At 42.7% G+C, this 18,342-nt stretch overlaps 1 protein-coding gene across 1 annotated transcript in view; it reads right to left on the bottom strand.

The window, feature by feature from the left end:
• Exd2 (exonuclease 3'-5' domain containing 2) overlaps window positions 1-18,342 on the bottom strand; it is a 36,448-nt gene that overhangs the window by 12,114 nt on the left and 5,992 nt on the right. The window contains exons 2-4 of the mRNA XM_006973099.4: window positions 13,942-14,383; window positions 6,447-6,703; window positions 3,111-3,237 (exon numbers count right to left, since the gene is read on the bottom strand). Coding sequence (XP_006973161.1) covers window positions 3,111-3,237; window positions 6,447-6,703; window positions 13,942-14,337 — 780 coding nt within the window. The 5' untranslated portion in view covers window positions 14,338-14,383. The remainder of the gene's footprint in view (window positions 1-3,110; window positions 3,238-6,446; window positions 6,704-13,941; window positions 14,384-18,342) is intronic.

Genomic DNA, 18,342 nt, shown 5'->3' with positions numbered 1-18,342 from the left:
CCTCTCTTGGGATCAAAGGAGTATGCCACCACACCCAGCTTTTCTTATCAGCTTTTATGTCTCCTTTTTGTATGTTTTTTGTGTGATACTGGAAACTGAGTCTAGGCCCAGAGCACATCATGAAATCTACACCCTTAATCCTTATGTCTCCTTCTAAAATATGAATGGACAACCAAGGTTCTAAACATCTGGAAAACACATGAAAGCCAGAAACCAAAACAAGCATTTATGAGAAGGAATTCTGAGGAAAAAGAGGTGATGCAGGAAATGGAAGGAAACCGGAAATCCTTACAACTCTATGTAAAGATATGTTGGGATGGTCTTTTTGTGCACTGTGTGAGGATATGTCTTTGTCTTACCTCACCTGCCTAACGCATCTTCTGATTGGTCTAATAATGAACTGAAGGGCCAATAGTTAGGCAGGAGAGGGCAGGTGGGACTTCCTGGGAGATACAGGAACTCTGGGAAAGAATCATCAGACATATGGTACTGAGGAGAGGTAACAAGCTACATGACAAAATGTAGATTAATATAAATGGGTTAATTCAAGTTTTAAGAGCTAGTTGGGAACAAGCCTAAGCTAAGGCCAAGCTGTCATAATTAATAAGAACTCTCAGTGTCATTATTCAGGAGCTGGTTCCAAAGAAAGACACAATACATTTGCCCCAATACAAAGACATTGCATCCACTAACTAGAAACAAAAAGCTATTTTAACTGTGTGTACTCAGGGCTCAAGAGAAGGGCTGTAGGTAAAAGTATTAGCTGTGCCAGCCTGACTGCCTAAGCTCCAACCTCAGAACCTGTGTAAAAAGCCAGATGCAGGAGCATGAATCCAGTACAGCTACCCCAAGATGGAAGAGACAGGACAACACGAGACTCTGCCTCAAGAAAAAGAAAATTAGAGGATAGATTTGGGGATCCAATAACCCAAAAAGAGTAAGTTCTAAAAACAAGAAAGGAGGACTAGAGAGATGGCTCAGAGGTTAAGAGCATGACTGCTCTTCCAAAGGTCCTGAGTTCAATTCCCAGCACCCACATGGTGGCTCACAACCATCTGTAATGAGATCTGGTGCCCTCTTCTGGCCTGCAGGCAGACATGCAGACAGAACACTGTATACATAATAAATAAATAAATCTAAAAAAAAAAAAAAAGAAAGAAAGAAAGAAAGAAAGAAAGAAAGAAAGAAAGAAAGAAAGAAAGAAAGAAAGGAGAGTAGGAAATTTTCAAAGAAAATGATCTGAGGATTCTTTCCTGAAATGGAAAACAGGCGCATCCAGACAGAAAGGGTTCACTAAATTCTACCACCGTGAGTCAGACATGGCCTCTACTCATGCTTGCCATCAACATTTCAAACAAGGAAGGACAGAGAACTTCCAGAAAGAACAGTCACACTCTCTAATGTCAGAAGCGGGAACACAAAAAGCAGGGCCTTCAAAGTTCTGAAAGAAAATGGCTTCTGCCCTAAACTGCTAATAGCCACACCACTGGCTAAAAGAGAGAAATCACTTATCCTTCCAGACATGCAGGGTAAGAAAAGGAAAAGACATGGGATTTAGACACCACAGGATCTATAAGAGAGAGGTGGCGGAGCCACAAGCCACAGGCGGATAGAAGCAATGCTCAGCATGTGGTGGGCAGCATGTCTGGAGAGCCAACATTCCTGACCTCAACAGGGCAGCAGTAGACTGTAGGAGGACAGCAAAGGGACAAAGGGGACAGCAGAGGGCCACAGGGGGGCAGCAGAGGGCTGAGCCACAGGGGGGCAGCAGAGGGCCGAGCCACAGGGGGGCAGCAGAGACCTGAGCCACAGGGGGGCAGCAGAGGGCCGAGCCACAGGGGGGCAGCAGAGGGCTGAGCCACAGGGGGGGCAGCAGAGACCTGAGCCACAGGGGGGCAGCAGAGGGCTGAGCCACAGGGGGGCAGCAGAGGACTGTAGGGACAGAACCACAGGAAATCTGTTTAGTTACTCGATCTGAGACAGCCAAGAGAGCCACAGTTCTGCTAAACAGGCTGGGGTTAAGTAAATAGTGTACAGGATACTAAGCAAACAAAAATACAAATATTATATTGTGGGAGAACAAAGTGTTGTTCCTGATGAAAATGGACTATCTATTTATATTGGGAAGTGAGCTAGGAAACAAATTTTTGCTTGGGACCCAGGAACTGGAAGAGCCCTAAGTCATAACTTCTGTATGAGAAGTCAAAACATGGCTGGGCAGTGGTGGTGCATGTCTTTAATCTGCACTCAGGAGGCAGGGGCAGGTGGATCTCTGAGTTCAAGGCCAGCCTAGTCTACAGTGAGTTCCAGGACAGCCAAGACTACACAGAGAAACACTGTTTTGAAAAGCCAAGAAAAATAAAAGTCTGTGATAGTTTGAATGTAATTTACCCTCATAATCTCATAGGGAGTGGCACTATTAGGAGGTGTGGCTTTGTTGGGAAAATATGACCTTGTTGGAGGAAGTGTGAATGTCACTGTGGGGTCAGGCTTTGAGATTTCCTATGGTCAGTGTACCACCCAGTGTCTCAACTTCCTGTTGCCTGCAAGAAGTAGGATTCTCAGCTACTACTCCAGCACATCAGCCTGCATGCCGCCATGTTCCCCATCATGATAATAATGGACTGAACCTCTGAAACTGTAAGTGAGCCACCCCAATTAAATATTTCCTTTATAAGAGTTGTCATGGTCATGGTGTCTCTTCACAGCAATAGAAACCTTAATTAAGACAAAGTCAAAACATACTATGCTCAAATAAGAAAGAATGATACATGCATGTAATCTAGAAGTATAATGGTAATTATCAGAAAGAAATTAAAGTAGACGTCTCTGGGAAGGAAGAGAAAAAGAAGGAATGGTGTGAGAAAGCTAGAGAACTGCTTACTGTTTCTTATGCTGAGATTTATGGCACTTTTAAAAATGTTTATGCATTTGTATTTTCTCAAGTGTTCAGCACATTCCAAACTAAAATGCAATAGGCCTCTCAATGTTTTCTTTAAGCAGCATGAACATTACTGTCTTGAGAAGAACCTGGCAGTCAAGCCCACTTGAAGGTCTCTCTACCCAGTGCTCACACTGGAGATTCGAGTCAACTACTCTGTAACAAGTACCTGGTCTTCAGTAAGAGTCTCCGCATCCCAGTTGCTGCAGCGAAGTAGAAGGGACTTGTCCAGAGGAAAGTTCAAAACAGTCTCAGCAAGGGACTTCAGGCTGAGCCCGTTACAGAGTATACTGTTTCTACAAGAAATAAACAAATGCATGTATCAGACTGGGCAAATGGCATGAATAGGAAAAAAGTTTAAATGACGAATAAACAGAGGACAAATAAGCACAAGAAATCAAAGAAATGGTGATTTCCTATCAGACTTACAATGGTTTTGTTTTGTGTTTTTAAACAAGTACATCTAATATCAATGGAGCATGAAAATCAATTAGGTTCATAAAATTTGTGAACTGAACATCTTTACAATCATTATGAAAAACAGTTTAATAATAAATAACTATCAAAAACTCAAATATAAAAATTCTCTGATCTAGCATTTCCTTTCCTGGGAGTTTACCCAATGGACAAAGATACTTAAGTGGATATTCACTGCAGCACTATATGAGCAAGAAGAACTGTAAACAGACTAAATGTCCTTCAATGGTACTCACGCCTTACTTTTAATATATGAGTAAGAATGACAAAGCTATGTCAGGAGGTAAGAGTATTATAAAAACCAGTCACTGTTTCTGCTCTTCAAAACCTCACGATTAAAACTGCTGCAGGGCGCTGGAGAGATGGCTCAGAGGTTAAGTGCACCTGCTGGTCTTGCAAAGGACCCAGAGTTGGTTCCCAGCCCCCACGTGGCAGCTCGCAACCATCTGTAACTCCAGTCCCAGGGAATTTGACACCTCTGGCCTCCTCAGGCACTGCACAAACGAACACTCGTGTACATAAAATAAATATAAATAAGTCATTTAAAAAACTGTTGGGTAACAAAAAGGATTTCATTGTTGATCTTGGAAAATCAGAGACTAACCAAGAAATACATGTGGAATTAAGAAAACATCAGTGGACCAGAGAGTATCTCTGAGAGTTTGAGGCCAGGCTGCTCTATATAATAAGTTCTATGCTAGCAAGAGAACATGGAGAGACCCTGCCCCCCAAAAAAAAAAAAAAAAAAAAAAAAAAGAGTTCTAGTGGAGTTCTAGGCAAGGGATACAGATCCAGGTTAGTCATACAGCACTTGCCCAGCACACATGGAGCCCTGGATCAAGCTCCAGCACCACTAAAAACAACAATAACAACTAAGTGATGGAGTATCTGCCTAGCATGCACAAGGCCCTGGATTCAATCCCTGATACCAAAATAATAACAACAAGGAAAGTGAAAACAGACAACATATGACACTAGTCCGGAGTGACATCTGCAAGTCACGGAGCAGCAAGCTGGCAGGCAAAGGCTCCTGCGATGAGGAAGAAGAGGAAGCCTTCCCTTCCCAAACAAGCAGTCAACCAGTCATGTCTCACCGCCCGAGACCAAAAACACAGAAAGGCCAGGCACACTTGAATAAAATAAACAGCTCTTGGTTAAATTCACGGAATTGAGAATGGGAAGGAGGTACTAACTTTCTTAATTCTATTAGAACCACAGCAGCAGGGCCTGGAGTGTAGTTCAGTAGGAAGTACACGCACAGCAGGAACAAGGCCTAGGGTCAATCTCCAGCAGGACAGTGAAGTAAAATATAAAATAAAACTGGGGCTGGGGGATGCCAGAAATTTCATTAATTATAAGAAAATTTCATTGAAAATGAAGGGTCGTGGGCTAGAAATACAACTAATGATAGCGCACTTGCCTAATTTATTCAAGTCCTGAAGCTCAAGTCTCAGCATAAAAACATAAAACGAAAAGTCTGAAGAAAGTTTCATCCTTGTTCTGAAGATGAGACTCAATCAGTAAAGGGCTTACCACGCAAGGGTATGGACTGAGTTTGACCTCCCAGACCCGTGTAAAAAGGCCGGCTGTGGCAGAATGTACCTGATATCCCCGTGCCAAGAGGCAGAGACAGGCTTGTTGGCCAGCCAGACTAGTCACGTCTGTGAGCTCCAGATCAATGAGAGACTCTGTCTCAAAAAATAAAATGAAGGCCTGGCAATGGTGGTACATGCCTTTAATCTCAGCACTCAGGAGGCAAAGCTAGGCATGTAGGTCTCTGTGAGTTCAAGGCCAGCCCGGTCTTGAGTGGTGAGACCCTGTCTCAACAACAAAATCTAACGAAGAACAATTGAAGAAGACACTCCAAAGTGACCTCCTGCACCCATGCGCGCGCGCACACACACACACACACACACACACACACACACACACACACACACACACAATTTCATTCTTATTTCTTGTATATTATCATTTCATGATAATTCATCTTTGGCCTAATTCTCTTTTAGGATGTTTTGAGACAGGTGCTCATGATCTAGCCCAGGCTGGCCTCAAACTCATACTCTCCTGCCTCAGCCTCAGAGAACTCAATGCACTTTCAATTTACATACATTCATTTAAGTGTCTCCAAATACACAGAGTGTAAATGAGGACTGTGGTTTCTGGAGAGACGGCTCAACAGTTAAGAGCATTTGATGCTCTTGCAGAGGACCCAGGTCCAGTTCCCAGCACCCACACATCAGCTCACACCCCCCTGTAACTCCAGTTCAAGGGGATCTGATGCTCTCTTCAGGCCTTCACAGATGTAAACATACAGGCAGGCAAAACACTCATACACATAAACTAAATAAATACATTTTAAGTAAGTAAATAAATATGGATAAATGAGGACCGTGCATGGACCTGAGGAATTAAGTGTGACCCCTGAAAGATGGAGTGAAATAGTTTCCACAGAAGAAAGGGCTAAGAAAGGAGGCCTCTCTCTCCAAGTCAAGGACAAGGCTGACCATTATTTGTGCCTAAGGCTCATTTGTAAACACAAATGCTGCCCAGAAGTCGGGTTTACCACAGGAGTGCTGAAGACCTGGGAGGTTAAACTGAGTACATGAATCACAAAGGGAAAGCCCAGACCTGGCCCACTGTCGCCCCCTCAGAACCCTGAGGTCAGGTCATCTAGTCTCTGAAGAGAAGCCACAAATACGGACTCTTATACTTAGTCTTCTGGATTGAAAACACATTTCACATGGGAAAAAGTAAACAAACCCTACAGCTCCAATTTAGCCAGGGACCATCAGTTCAAAACCTCTCCTTTACAAGGGATTAGAGGTTTATCAAAAAAGAAAGTTTAGCCAACCAAGCTTTTCTCAGACCTTAGTGTGTCTCCCCACAAGTTCAGTACACATTTTCAAAGCCTTTAGGTTTCTAACGACTTCTAACTGCTTCATTCTTGATCCCCAGCAACTGCAGCTCATGTACAATGCTTGCCCCACAGCTACAGGCATCCTGGCATGCATACAAACCATACCCCTGCTTCACGGCTAGGTAGCGGAGGTCTAGACACCCCCTTACAATGAGTCCATAATCCTGTAGAAGCTTGTTGGCATCTTCTGAGCATCCCACTCCTACTTTCAAGATGGTGCCATCTGCCAGTATGTCCAAAAGTGTTCTTGGTAGTGTTTTGCCTCCATAGATCAGCCTGGGCAAGCGAATCAATGCACAGAAGCCACTCGGGGAAGCCATTTGTAGGAGTGACAAAGGACTGGCTTTGCCTTCCAAATTCACCTGCAAAAGAACACGACAGAGCACAGTTCACATCTTTGCACAGCAGCAGGACAAAAGGAATCTCTGGCTAAAAACCCAATCTAAGAGATATGTCCTTAGCTTCCCAAAGGGAGCAGCAGAATGGATTTGAGGCTAAATGCAAGGAGAGCCTGTTTGAACAGATATGAGGCCTTCTAAAGCAGCAGTCTGAAGAAGCTTCACAGGGCCAACTCCAGTCCCTGAAACCTGATCAGTCCACAAATAGTCACCAGCTGATAGTCTCGGGAGCTCTGAGACAGCAGTCAGAGGAAGCATGCTGGGTTTAAAGGCTGAGGAACAGAGGCTAAGAGCAGAGTGCTAACGGCATTGTACCTGAATGCTCTACTGCACATGCTCGGAACTGTCCTCACCTGCCTTGTCAGCACTGCCTCAAGAGGCTAGTTTCAAAAGGAAGTAGAGGCCAGCACGGCAGCATTTGCTTTTAATCCCAGCATGGAGCAATCTATGAGTTTGAGGCCAGCCTGATCTGCATATTGAACCAAGACAGCCAAAGCTGTATACTGGGAACCTTTTTCAAAAACACAAAACAAATAGTGCAGAGTACAGCTCTGCCAGTATAACAGATCCTCGTGGGACAAAGTCACAAACGGAGTTTACCAAAGAAAGAAACAGCGCAGAGTTAAGTCTGAGAAAATGCTGAATTAATGGTATCCCTAGAAAAACATACTTACAAAATTTGTTCCTACTTTCAAGAGTTTAAAAAGGATTCCAAAAGCAATCCACAAAACAGATGAACTACCCAATAAATTTCTTCTCACTTTTCAGGAAAAGAAACTTTCAGCCTATAGGTGGAACAGCTTACCAAATACGACAGGATACTGGCAAAGCCGACATTATCACTCACAGTCCCCAGTGTCTACAACAGTAGTTCTGAAGGGAGATGATTTTGTCCCTGATGGGAAGTTTAAGTCTGGAGAACTCTTGGGTCATCACAGTGGAAGAAGGGAGAATGAAGGCACCTAGCAGGCGGGAGGCAGATGCTGCTGGGCATCCAACAGCACAAGACATCCAACAGGACACATCCCACAACACTGCTCACAACACAGAATGACCTGCCAATCATGTCAGCAGTGGGGACAATATGACTATGTGTGAGGCTCACACACTGCCTACATTTGTGGCTGGCGTGGTCCTGGCCTAAAAAACTTAGAACCTTTGAGGAAGAAGAGACATATAGGACAAGCTCTTATACATGTGATATGGTAAAAGCAAAGGTATTTATTAATACCTTTGTATTGTGGGATATCTTTCTGTATGCCGTGAATATGTATTGCTCCAGCTGACTAATAAATAAAGCTGCATTGGCCTATGGCAAGGCGGGATGGAGCCAGGTGGGAAAATTCAAGGGAGACAGTGAGAGGAGAAAGGCAGAGTGCAGAGACACCAGCCCATAGACCAAGGGGGAACAAGATGCCAGCAGATCACTAACACCATGGCCACATGGCCACATACAGATTAATAGATATGGGCTGAGTTAAGTTATAAGAGCTAGCTAACAAGAAGTCTGACCCACAGGCCATACAGTTTATAAATAATATAAGCCTATGTGTGTTTCCTTGGGACCAAGTGCCTGCAGGACTTGAGTGGGAGAGATTCGTCCGGACTTCAGGTCCAGGCAGGACTGGAGAAACTTCTGGCTACAGTCACAAGTACTGGGAGAAGAAATATTTCATACTTGAGGCAATCAAGATTACCAAGAGAAAATAGTCAACCCCACAAAGAATTGATACTAAAAACAAAACGTCTTTGCCCTTGAAGTCTACCTTACTGTTCAGCACAGCCATGATTTAACTCACCAAAACCTTAGACTTTCTTCTTAGCCACTGCTTTATCAATGGGAGCTATTTACACATCCTCAGAAGAAAATTGGTGCCATGTGTGGTGAAACGCACCTCTGATCCCAGCACTTGGGAGGTACAGACAGGTGGATCTCTAGGAGTGTGAGGACAACCTGATGTACACAGCAAGTTCCAAACCAACTGGGGCTCCATAATGAAAATCTATGTGTCTCCCTTCCTACCCCACACATGCACATGTGTGCACACAAGCACACACACACAACATAAAGAAGGAAATAAATATTATAAATATATTAAAAGAAAATTTTTAAATGATAAGAAATTGTTCTCGCCGGGCGGTGGTGGCGCACGCCTTTAATCCCAGCACTCGGGAGGCAGAGCCAGGCGGATCTCTGTGAGTTCGAGGCCAGCCTGGGCTACCAAGTGAGTCCCAGGAAAGGCGCAAAGCTACACAGAGAAACCCTGTCTCAAAAAACCAAAAAAAAAAAAAAAAAAAAAAAAAGAAATTGTTCTCATATCTGACTGCTTTCTAATCCCAAGCTGAATCTAGACTCAGCACATCTTCAGAGTTATAGAAGAAATCAGATCACCTACAAAGAATCAATAAAATAGTGACGATTACCTTCAATAGCAACAATAGAAAACAGAAGACAATGAAATACAGTCTTAAAAATGGCAAAGCTAAAATCCTACACTCAGAGGAAAAATTTTTACAAGACTTAAAAAAAGATATTTTCAGAACAATGGGTATCTCATTATCAGTGAGAATCTAGGCTCAGAGGAGATGCCAGCGAGACACAGAGGGAGTTGGACATAAAATGGAAGAGAGGTAAAGAATCATGTGGCAGAACATAGATTAACAGAAACAGGTTAATTTAAGTTATATAATTTAAGTTAATATAAGAAATAGTTGGGAAGAAGTCTAAGCTAAAGGTCAAGTTTTCATAACTAATAAGTCTCCGTGTCATTATTTGGGGGCTGGCAGTCCAAAGACAGTCCAGCTGCATTTGGCATTCAACGTGGAGGCTCAGCCCATATATTCAAACACAGGGTCTGAGAAAGCTGAGAAAAGTCCTGGATTTGACCCACGGCTCATGGTGTACAGAGTCAAGGCTCCTTTAAGAGGCCCTACTACGTAGCAGAGCATTTGAACAGAAGCCTATCAGCAGGAGACTAGTTTGAAAAGTCTGCCACAGCACAGGCCCAGAATCTCCCCAGAGTTGGAGAGGCTAGATACAGGGGAAGGGCACAGGCAAGAGGCTCAGCTCTCATCAACACAAAGTGGGTGGAGCCAGCTCCCAGCAATGCTAAGTGAGCCACACAGTGGGTAGCTTACCTACTGCCTAACCATTTAAGGTTTGGGTCATGTGATCAGAGAAATACTGCAGAGGCACAAAAGAAAAGTCAGGTCCAGACTGAGAAAACCTCTGAGTAGGTACAATATGCTTGAAAATTTGAAAATGTGTTTAGGTGCTGAAGAAAGAAAAGAAAATGGGTCAAGACATTTATAGAAAATAAATAAATAGTTTGAAAATAATAAAGTAATATAAAAAGAATAAGCTACATAAGGATAGGAAATACATAGGGCATCTGGATCATGTATGGTGCTTTGTTGACTTTGAATTTTTTTAAATGCTAATGAGCAAAACCCAACAGCTGCTGAGAGATACTGGATTGTGGAAAAAAACTGCTGAATTAAACCAGCCTATATATTTTAAGGATGTCTTTTTTTTTTTCATTTTTTAAAATTATTTATTAAATTTAATTTTACATATCAGCCACGGATTCCCTTGTTCTTCCCCCTCCCACCACCACCACCCCACCTCGCCCCCCCTCCAACCTACCCCCCATTCCCATCTCCTCCAGGGCAAAGACTCCCCTGAGTATTGAGTTCAACCTGGTAGATTCAGTCCAGGCAGGTTCAGTCCCCTCCTCCCAGGCTGAGCCAAGTGTCCCTGTATAAGCCCCAGGTTCCAAACTGCCAGTTCATTCACTGAGGACAGGACCCGGTCCCACTGTCTGGATGCCTCCCAAGCAGATCAAGCTAATCAACTGTCTTATTTATCCGGAGGGCCTGATCCACTTAGGGGCTTCTCAGCTATTGGTTCATAGTTCATATGTTTCCTTTCATTTGTATATTTGTCCCTGTGCTTTTTCCAACCAAGGATGTCTTAACTTTAGATTGGAAGTCAGAAAATGTGTTGTGTTAGGGTAGAGGTTATGCCTTTGTTCCCACAGGAAACAAAAAGCTATGGATTCCTTCAAAATAAATAAAGATCAGATTTGACCCTGGGAAACCTCTTGAAAATCCTGGCTACAGACATGAAGGAAAAAAAAAAAAACAAGAAAAATTACAAGACAGGTGACATATATAAGCTAATCCCTCTACATGGGAGCAGCTCTGAGACTGGATGAAACATGATAAATCTTGTAGGATACAGAATCCCCATGACTTATTATTACATGCTATCCTTTCATGGAACATGGATGGAGATTTATATTACAGTTTAGTTACTCTGTCCAAATGGACTTTTAAAGTTGACAGATGCCTTTTCCCTGCTCAAACACAGAACAGAGAATCATCTTCAGCTGATTTGTGCATACTGCACATCCCATACTTGTGTTAATGCAGATATGTATGTAACCTTTAAAAGATTGTATGTTTCCAGGGGGAAAAAAAGAACCAGACACCAATGAAAACAAGTAGCCCAGGTGATCCAGCCTCTCAGAATGCCTCTGTTGCAGTTTCCTCAAAAATCTGCATCCAGAACATCTTCAAAGCAGCTAGCTGAGATGGTTCAGCCTCACAGTCTACTCTAGGCAGGACTTCAGATAAGCTCTGCACTTTCCCATCACACAGAGACTAAACAAACAATAATACAGCTTGCTCTCCCAGGACTTGACTATTATCTCATTTTCTCAGGGTCCCTGAAGATGCCATAGTCCCCAGATAGCAGGAAGTAATTTTAAGAACATGATGCCAACTTGGGAGGCAGAAGCAGGTAGAGCTCTGTGAGTTCGACACCAGCCTGGTCTAGTTCTAGGATAGCCAAGGCTACACAAAGAAACCCTGTCTCAAAAAACCAAAACAACAACAAAAAGAACATAATACCACATTCTCAAGAGTTGGGGTGGGTGGTTTTTGGTCATTTGGTGGGTTATGGATGTACTATAGGATAGTCTCTCTATACGCTGTGAATATGTGTTGCTCTCCTTGGTTGATAAATAAAGCTGTTTGGGCAATGGTGAGGCAGAATAAGGTTAGGTGGTACTATCAAACTGAAAATGGAACTGAAGAAGGGTGGAGTCGGGGCAGACACCAGCAGCCGCTGAAGGAGCAAGATGCCCGAGCACCAGTAAGCCACAGACCACGTTGTGATACAAAGTTTAATAGAAATGGGTTAACTTAAATGTAAGAGCTAGTTAGTAATAAGCCTGAGCCATCAGCCAAAAATTTATAATTAATATAATCTTTTGTGTGATTATTTGGGATGGGGAGGTTGGGACAGAGAAACTCCACCTCCAATTACATGGATGTTTGTCATCATTTACGGGGGTTGGTTGCAAGTTCTTACTGGTCATGGTCAGGGAAAAAAACTAAGCAAAAGAGGTTAGTTTCAGAAACCTCTTCCTGAAAAGAAAATAGAGGGGATATAGGAATGATAGCATAAAAGGGTAGATTATTGAATTTACTTTTAAACTAAAAAAAACCTATTAATCTCAAATATTTTATATTGGTATGGATTTTTGTATATTGATAAAAATTTAAGGTTATTTTTGCTATAATATACTCTATATATGTTTCTATTCTTGTTTAAGGTATCTTTGTATTGATACAAATTTAAGGTTATTTTTGTTAGAACATACTGTAAAGTATTGTACCTATGTAGCTAATTAGAAAATGTAAAGTTCTAGTCCTTGAAAACTATTAATATAAACTATTTAGGATAATTAAGAAATACAGGTTAGTATTAAGTCATCTGTTGCATGAAATCTAAATGGTCTTATAATAAAAACCCGGAGCCAGACATCAGGATGAAAGCTGAAAGATCAGAGTAGTGCAAGCCACAGCCACCACCAATTCCTCAGCCTGAAAGAGAAAGAATTCCTGTCTCCTCCCACTTTATACTCCTTTCTCTGCCCAGCCGTAACACTTCCTGTCTAAATCTTCCTAGTACTGGGATTAAAAGTATGTGATCCCAAGTGCTGGAATTAAAGGTGTGCTACCACTGCCTGGCTCAGTTTCTCCTTTAGACTAGATTGATCTCATGTAGCCCACTGTGGCCTTGAACTCACAGAAATCCAGACGGGTCCCTGCCTCTGCCTCCTGAGTGCTAAGATTAAAGGTTCTAAATCCTTTAGGCCAGAATCAAGCCTTCCATATCTCCAGAGTTGTCCTCTGACCTTCACATGTATCCCATGGCACACATGCATCCCCACACATACAAATATGCATGCACAAACCACAAAAACACAAACATTAGAAAAGCAAGCCTCAAAAAAAAAGTCCGAGGACCTAGGACTGCAGCTCAGTTGGTAGATCACTTGCCTAGCATGTCAAGTCCTGGGTCCAACCCACAGTACAGCATACAGAGGATATGGTGGCACACACATGGGCGGGCACACACACACACACACACACACAAAATCTTTTTTTTAAAAAAAGTGTTAGCAAAGCAGCGGGGTGGTGTACACCTTTGATACTAGTACTTAGGTAAAGGTAGGAGAAACAAAAGCTCAAGGTTATTCTCAGTTACATATCAAGTTCAAGGTTAGCCTAGAACCTGTCTCAAAAAACAAACAGAAGACAAAAACTTAAATAGGTAGGTAGTTGTGGTGCTAGGTTTTGTTTGTTTGTTTGAAGACAGGGTCTTATTTTGTAACCCAGGAAGGCCTCAAATTCACAATATAGCCCAGGATAGCCTCAAACTTGCTGTGATCCCCTTGCCTCGGCCTCCCAGGGTGCTAAGGTTACAGGTGCACACCACCACACCTACTTAGTAGCTGGTATTTGATGAGCACTTGCTGCATATTAAAACTGTACTGAAACCTTTATAGGAATTATCTACTTGATTACTTACAAGTCACTGGAAGTAGGTGCCCATACATTGCTATTACAAATAAGTAAACAGACTTGGAGAAGCTAATTATCTTGTCCAGTTTGGAGAATAATCAGTAAAAGTGAAACTGACTTTTTTTTAAAAAGCCCACCTAACTCCAGAGTAACAATTGTAAGGTCACCCCTATCCCGAGGACATCAGCATCATCTGCTAAAGTATACTTAGAAGCAAATCAAGAATAGAGGAAGCCTCCTTTCAGTTTATTCTATTCTTGACCACCCACGTCCCGAACTGGGAAAACTAATGAGATTTTTTTGTCAGTCACTGCCTTTTAACTTACCCATTCACAGTCGATTCCAAGTACTGGGAAATCTTCCAGCTCTCTCCTAAGGAAGGGCTGGATATGATTCCACTCTGCCTCCTGAGACACGGTCACCACCTCTGCCTGGAGTATCCTCTCCTCCCACGAGGCCCTGGGTGCTCTCAGGGCATCTTCTGGAGGGGGCCACTCCCTCCTACCAGGCACTTGGTGCTGGTGCTGCTGCTGCTGTGGTTGCTGGTGCTGCTGTGGCTGCTGCTGCTGCTGCTGCTGTGGTTGTTGTTGCTGCTGCTGCTGCTGTGTCTCTCTGCTTGTCTTACTCCATCTGCTCTGGATGCCTTTCCACAGGACAAATCCCCCCACAGCCACACCCAGAAGGGTGGTCACTGTCAAAGCCACTGAATTTTGTCTAGACATCTTCAACCTTTTACTGCTTAAAGTAGCATTTCACTAATCCCACAACCTGCAAGATAAGTGTCAAAAATACATTTACACATAAAATATAAACTTAAATATAAACAAATTTTCCCTAAAGTCCAAATCTCTGTACCCACAAACTAAAAAAACGGATACAAATTTTGACACAAAACAGTATTTTGATTTTTCCATTTTTATGCTTTTATTTTTTTAAGACAGGGTCTCATGTAGCCCAGGCTGACCTTGAACTTACATAACTAGGGATGACCTCATCTTTATACTTTGTTATTCCATTTCTATTTCCATTCTTGCTTCCACAATTTCACCTGTGCTCTGACAACTGCCTAGGACTCTCTTTGTTGTTGTTGTTGGTGGTGGTGGTGGTGGTGGTGGTTTCCGAGCCAGCATTTCTCTGTGTAGTTTTGGCACCTGTTGCTGGCCTCAAACTCACAGATCCGCCTGGCTCTGTCTCCTGAGTGCTGGGATTAAAGGTGTGTACCACTGCCACCCAGCCCCTAAGACTCTCTTAATGATACAAAATAGAATCAAGAATAAAGGATAGCAAGACTGCTCAGCAGGTAAAGGCACTTGCTGGCAAGACTGATGACCTGAGTTCAATTCCTCAGACCTACACAACAAAAGGAGAACTGACTTCCAAAAGCCCTCCTTCTCTCTGTCCCTCTCTGTCCCTGTCTCTCTCTGGAGCTTTGGCTTCAGAATGTCTCTTGCTATTGCTGTCCCTTTACATGTTTGCCACTGCCATTTTTCTCTGGTGTCTGGCACAGTGTGAATGGATGTGGGGGGATCCCCACTGCCTTTAATGTACTGTGATTATCTCATGGAAATATCCCCTTCTACTGGGCATTTTTAACTTGTGGATTATTATGAAGATGATTTCCTCTTAAGCAGTACCATTTAAAGTGTTGCCCCAGCCCCTGATAAAGCAGGAGCTAAAGAGGATAGAAAATGGGACCAAGAAGTGTTGCATAGCTAGGACTTATGAGTTTCTATTGAGAAGCCATACAGACTATGGTTTAGGTGAATGAGTTAGATCAAGTTCTTTCTGATATTGGGACATGTGCTCACAGGTTTCAGTGCGCATCATAGCCAAACCAAGCTTTAAACAATTAACGTCATGTGACTAGAAAACAAAGAACTGGATGGTTAGTTAAGATAATTGGACTGGACTCTAAAACATGAAAAGTGAAACAAGTAACCTGTTTTTCTGGCAATTATAAAAACTACTATCTATGTAAATGGTTATGGCTGAAAGGCTCCTGATCTATGAGAAGTCTTGTTTTTCACCTGTGAGGTAAAATGTTTACTCATGTAAGGGATATAAAAAACATGTTGTTTTTTACTTGTATTCATTGTTGTCTTAGTTAGGGTTTTTATTGCTGTGAAGAGACACCATGACCATGACAACTCTTATAAAGAAAACATTTAACTGGGAGCTGGCTTACAGTTTCAGAGGTTCAGCCCATTATCATCATGACAGGGAGCATGGCAGTGTGCAGGCAGACATGATGCTGGAGCTGAGAGTGCTACATCTTTCAGGCAACAGGAAGTCAACTGGCTTTCACTCTGAGGGAAGCTTGAGAAAAAGAGACCTCAAAGCCCGCTGCCACAAGGCCACACCTCCTAGTAGTGCCACTCCCTCTGGGGACCATTTTCTTTCAAACCACAACTGTAATCATTCACTTGAAAAATAGAATGTAACTGCACTGCAATTTTTATATTGCTTGAAAGATTTGCTGGGGTATATAAGCTGTAAGGGAAAGAATAAAGTAGAAGAGAAGGACAATACCAGGAAAGAAAGACTTAGAAGGAAGGACGTAAAAGGAAGATATCGGGAAGTAGTGGAGAAGGACGTCATCGGGAAAGCACAAGAAGGAAACATCAGGGTAGAAGAGAGAATGGAAAAGGACAGAGTAGAACAAGGACAGAAAGAATAAAATAAAGGAGATTTTATCCCTCAGAGAAGAAGTCTGTGTGTTTTTTCTTACCAACTCTGTACCTCGTTCCCAGTCTCTCTGACCTGCAGAAAGCTGGACAGAGAAAGGTACACAGGCACCTTTCCTTTTCTGGATTTTTGAGAGAGAAATGAGTAAGTAGTATCTACATACTATTAAAAGCAATAGCAACCCTGGGTGTGGTGGCACATACTTTAAATCCCAACACTTGGGAGGCAGAGGCAGGTGGAGCTCTGTGAGTTCAAAGCCAGCCTGGTCTACAGAGTGAGTTGTAGGACAGCCAGGGCTACAAAGTGAGACCCTGTCTCAAAAAAAAAAAAAAAAATCAACCAGCGAACCAAATAAAGCAACAGCAGCAATAGTAAAGTGTAATAATAATTGGTAAATGTCCCTTGGCCGGTGGTGGGAAAGCAGCTGCGGCCACTCAGTCCATGCTGACAAGTCTTGTATAGAAAGAAGGCCTATGGTCAAATACTGTGCTTACTCAAGAGCACTTGGGATCAGTTTTACATGAAACATCTCAACCACTATTAAATATTAACAATCAATTTACAGTTTCTTACAAGACCATGCCAGCCCAATTAAAACACTAAAGGTGCTGAGCTACCCATCTGTGGGCTCTGTCCTACAGCTTAAATGACCAAAGACAAAGCAATCCTTTGCCTTATGGCTCAGGAATTCCCACTAAATGCGTATTGTTTTTATCATCTTTGAAGGGTATGCAGAGTTGTGTGCATATATTCATGAGCTGGGACACAGGCCAACATGGGTGTTTTCCTCAATCATTCTTCAACTTTTTTTGAGACAATAGTCTCTCTGAAGCTCACCCGTTCTACTCGTCTAGTCGGGAGCACGTCCTGGGGATGTTGTCTCCATTTTCCCAGCCTTGGGCCTGCAGACGTGCACCACCTCCCTCAGCTCTTACAGGGGTGCTGGGGGACAAACTCGGGTCTTCCTTACAAGCACTTTGTTGACTGAACGTCACTCCAGCCTTTTATAACTTTTTATTTTCAAAAAAAAGCTCTTCTAGCCATCTTACAAGAGAACCAAGGTCCGATTCCCAGTACCCACATGGTGGCTCAAAACCCCGTAACAACAGTTCTATGAAATCTGACACTCTCTCTTACATCTATAGGCACCAAGTATGCTATGTGGTGCACATACATACATGCAGGCAACACATACACAGAACATAAGTAAACCTAAAAAAGTTTTGATTGAAAAAGCAAGCAAGCAAGCAAGCAAGCAAACAAACATTTAAAATACAAAAGGGCTGAGCTACAGATCAGTAATATAACACTTGCCTCAAATCTGCAAAGCTCTAGGTTCAATCCCCACTACTGGTAGAAAAAAGTAATGAAAAACCAAAAATTTTAAGATGGGTACTCAGTAGGTGGTTACCCAATAGTCATGTGGCCCCAGCACTGTAAACAATTTAAGAAAATTTAATTCACAGTTAAACGGAAAGAGAGGAGGGATCATCAGGTATTAGAAACATGCAAAACCCACTAGAATGAGAGTCATACTCAGTCAGTGACCAGAACTCATACCAGGTCCAGAACCAGGCTTGAGAAGGGAAGTCTAAGCCACAGGCCATGGACACAATGGAACCCGATGAGGGGTGCCCTTGACTATAAACAGAGACCTAAAAGTGTCCATACAGTAGTTCATGCCGGGCTGAGGTTATTAAAAATCCCTAAGGAGAGGACAGATACTCAAATTTGTACTTATGAAGATGTAGGGACCAAGCTCATATCATTCTCATTAAAAGGAAAATCCAGAGCCAAGGATCTAAATTAAGACTGATTCAGAACTGGGGAACTCTGTTAAGGTAGTGTCACCATGGAAGTGATATACAGAGTCCATGTGTTTCTAACACAGCAAACATATAGAGCTTCTGGGGAAGACAGGGCCTAGAACCAAAACAAAACTTGAAAGCCAATAAAAATAGTTCACAAAGGCTGGGCATGATAGTACAGACCTGTTACCCCACAAATATTAAGACTGAGAGAGCACAGCAAGTTTGAAGCTA

This window comes from Peromyscus maniculatus, chromosome 14 (assembly GCF_049852395.1).
Source record: "Peromyscus maniculatus bairdii isolate BWxNUB_F1_BW_parent chromosome 14, HU_Pman_BW_mat_3.1, whole genome shotgun sequence".
Lineage (NCBI taxonomy): Eukaryota > Metazoa > Chordata > Mammalia > Rodentia > Cricetidae > Peromyscus > Peromyscus maniculatus.
The sequence above is the reverse complement of the archived record's forward strand: the minus strand, read 5'-3'. Positions and strand labels throughout refer to the sequence as shown.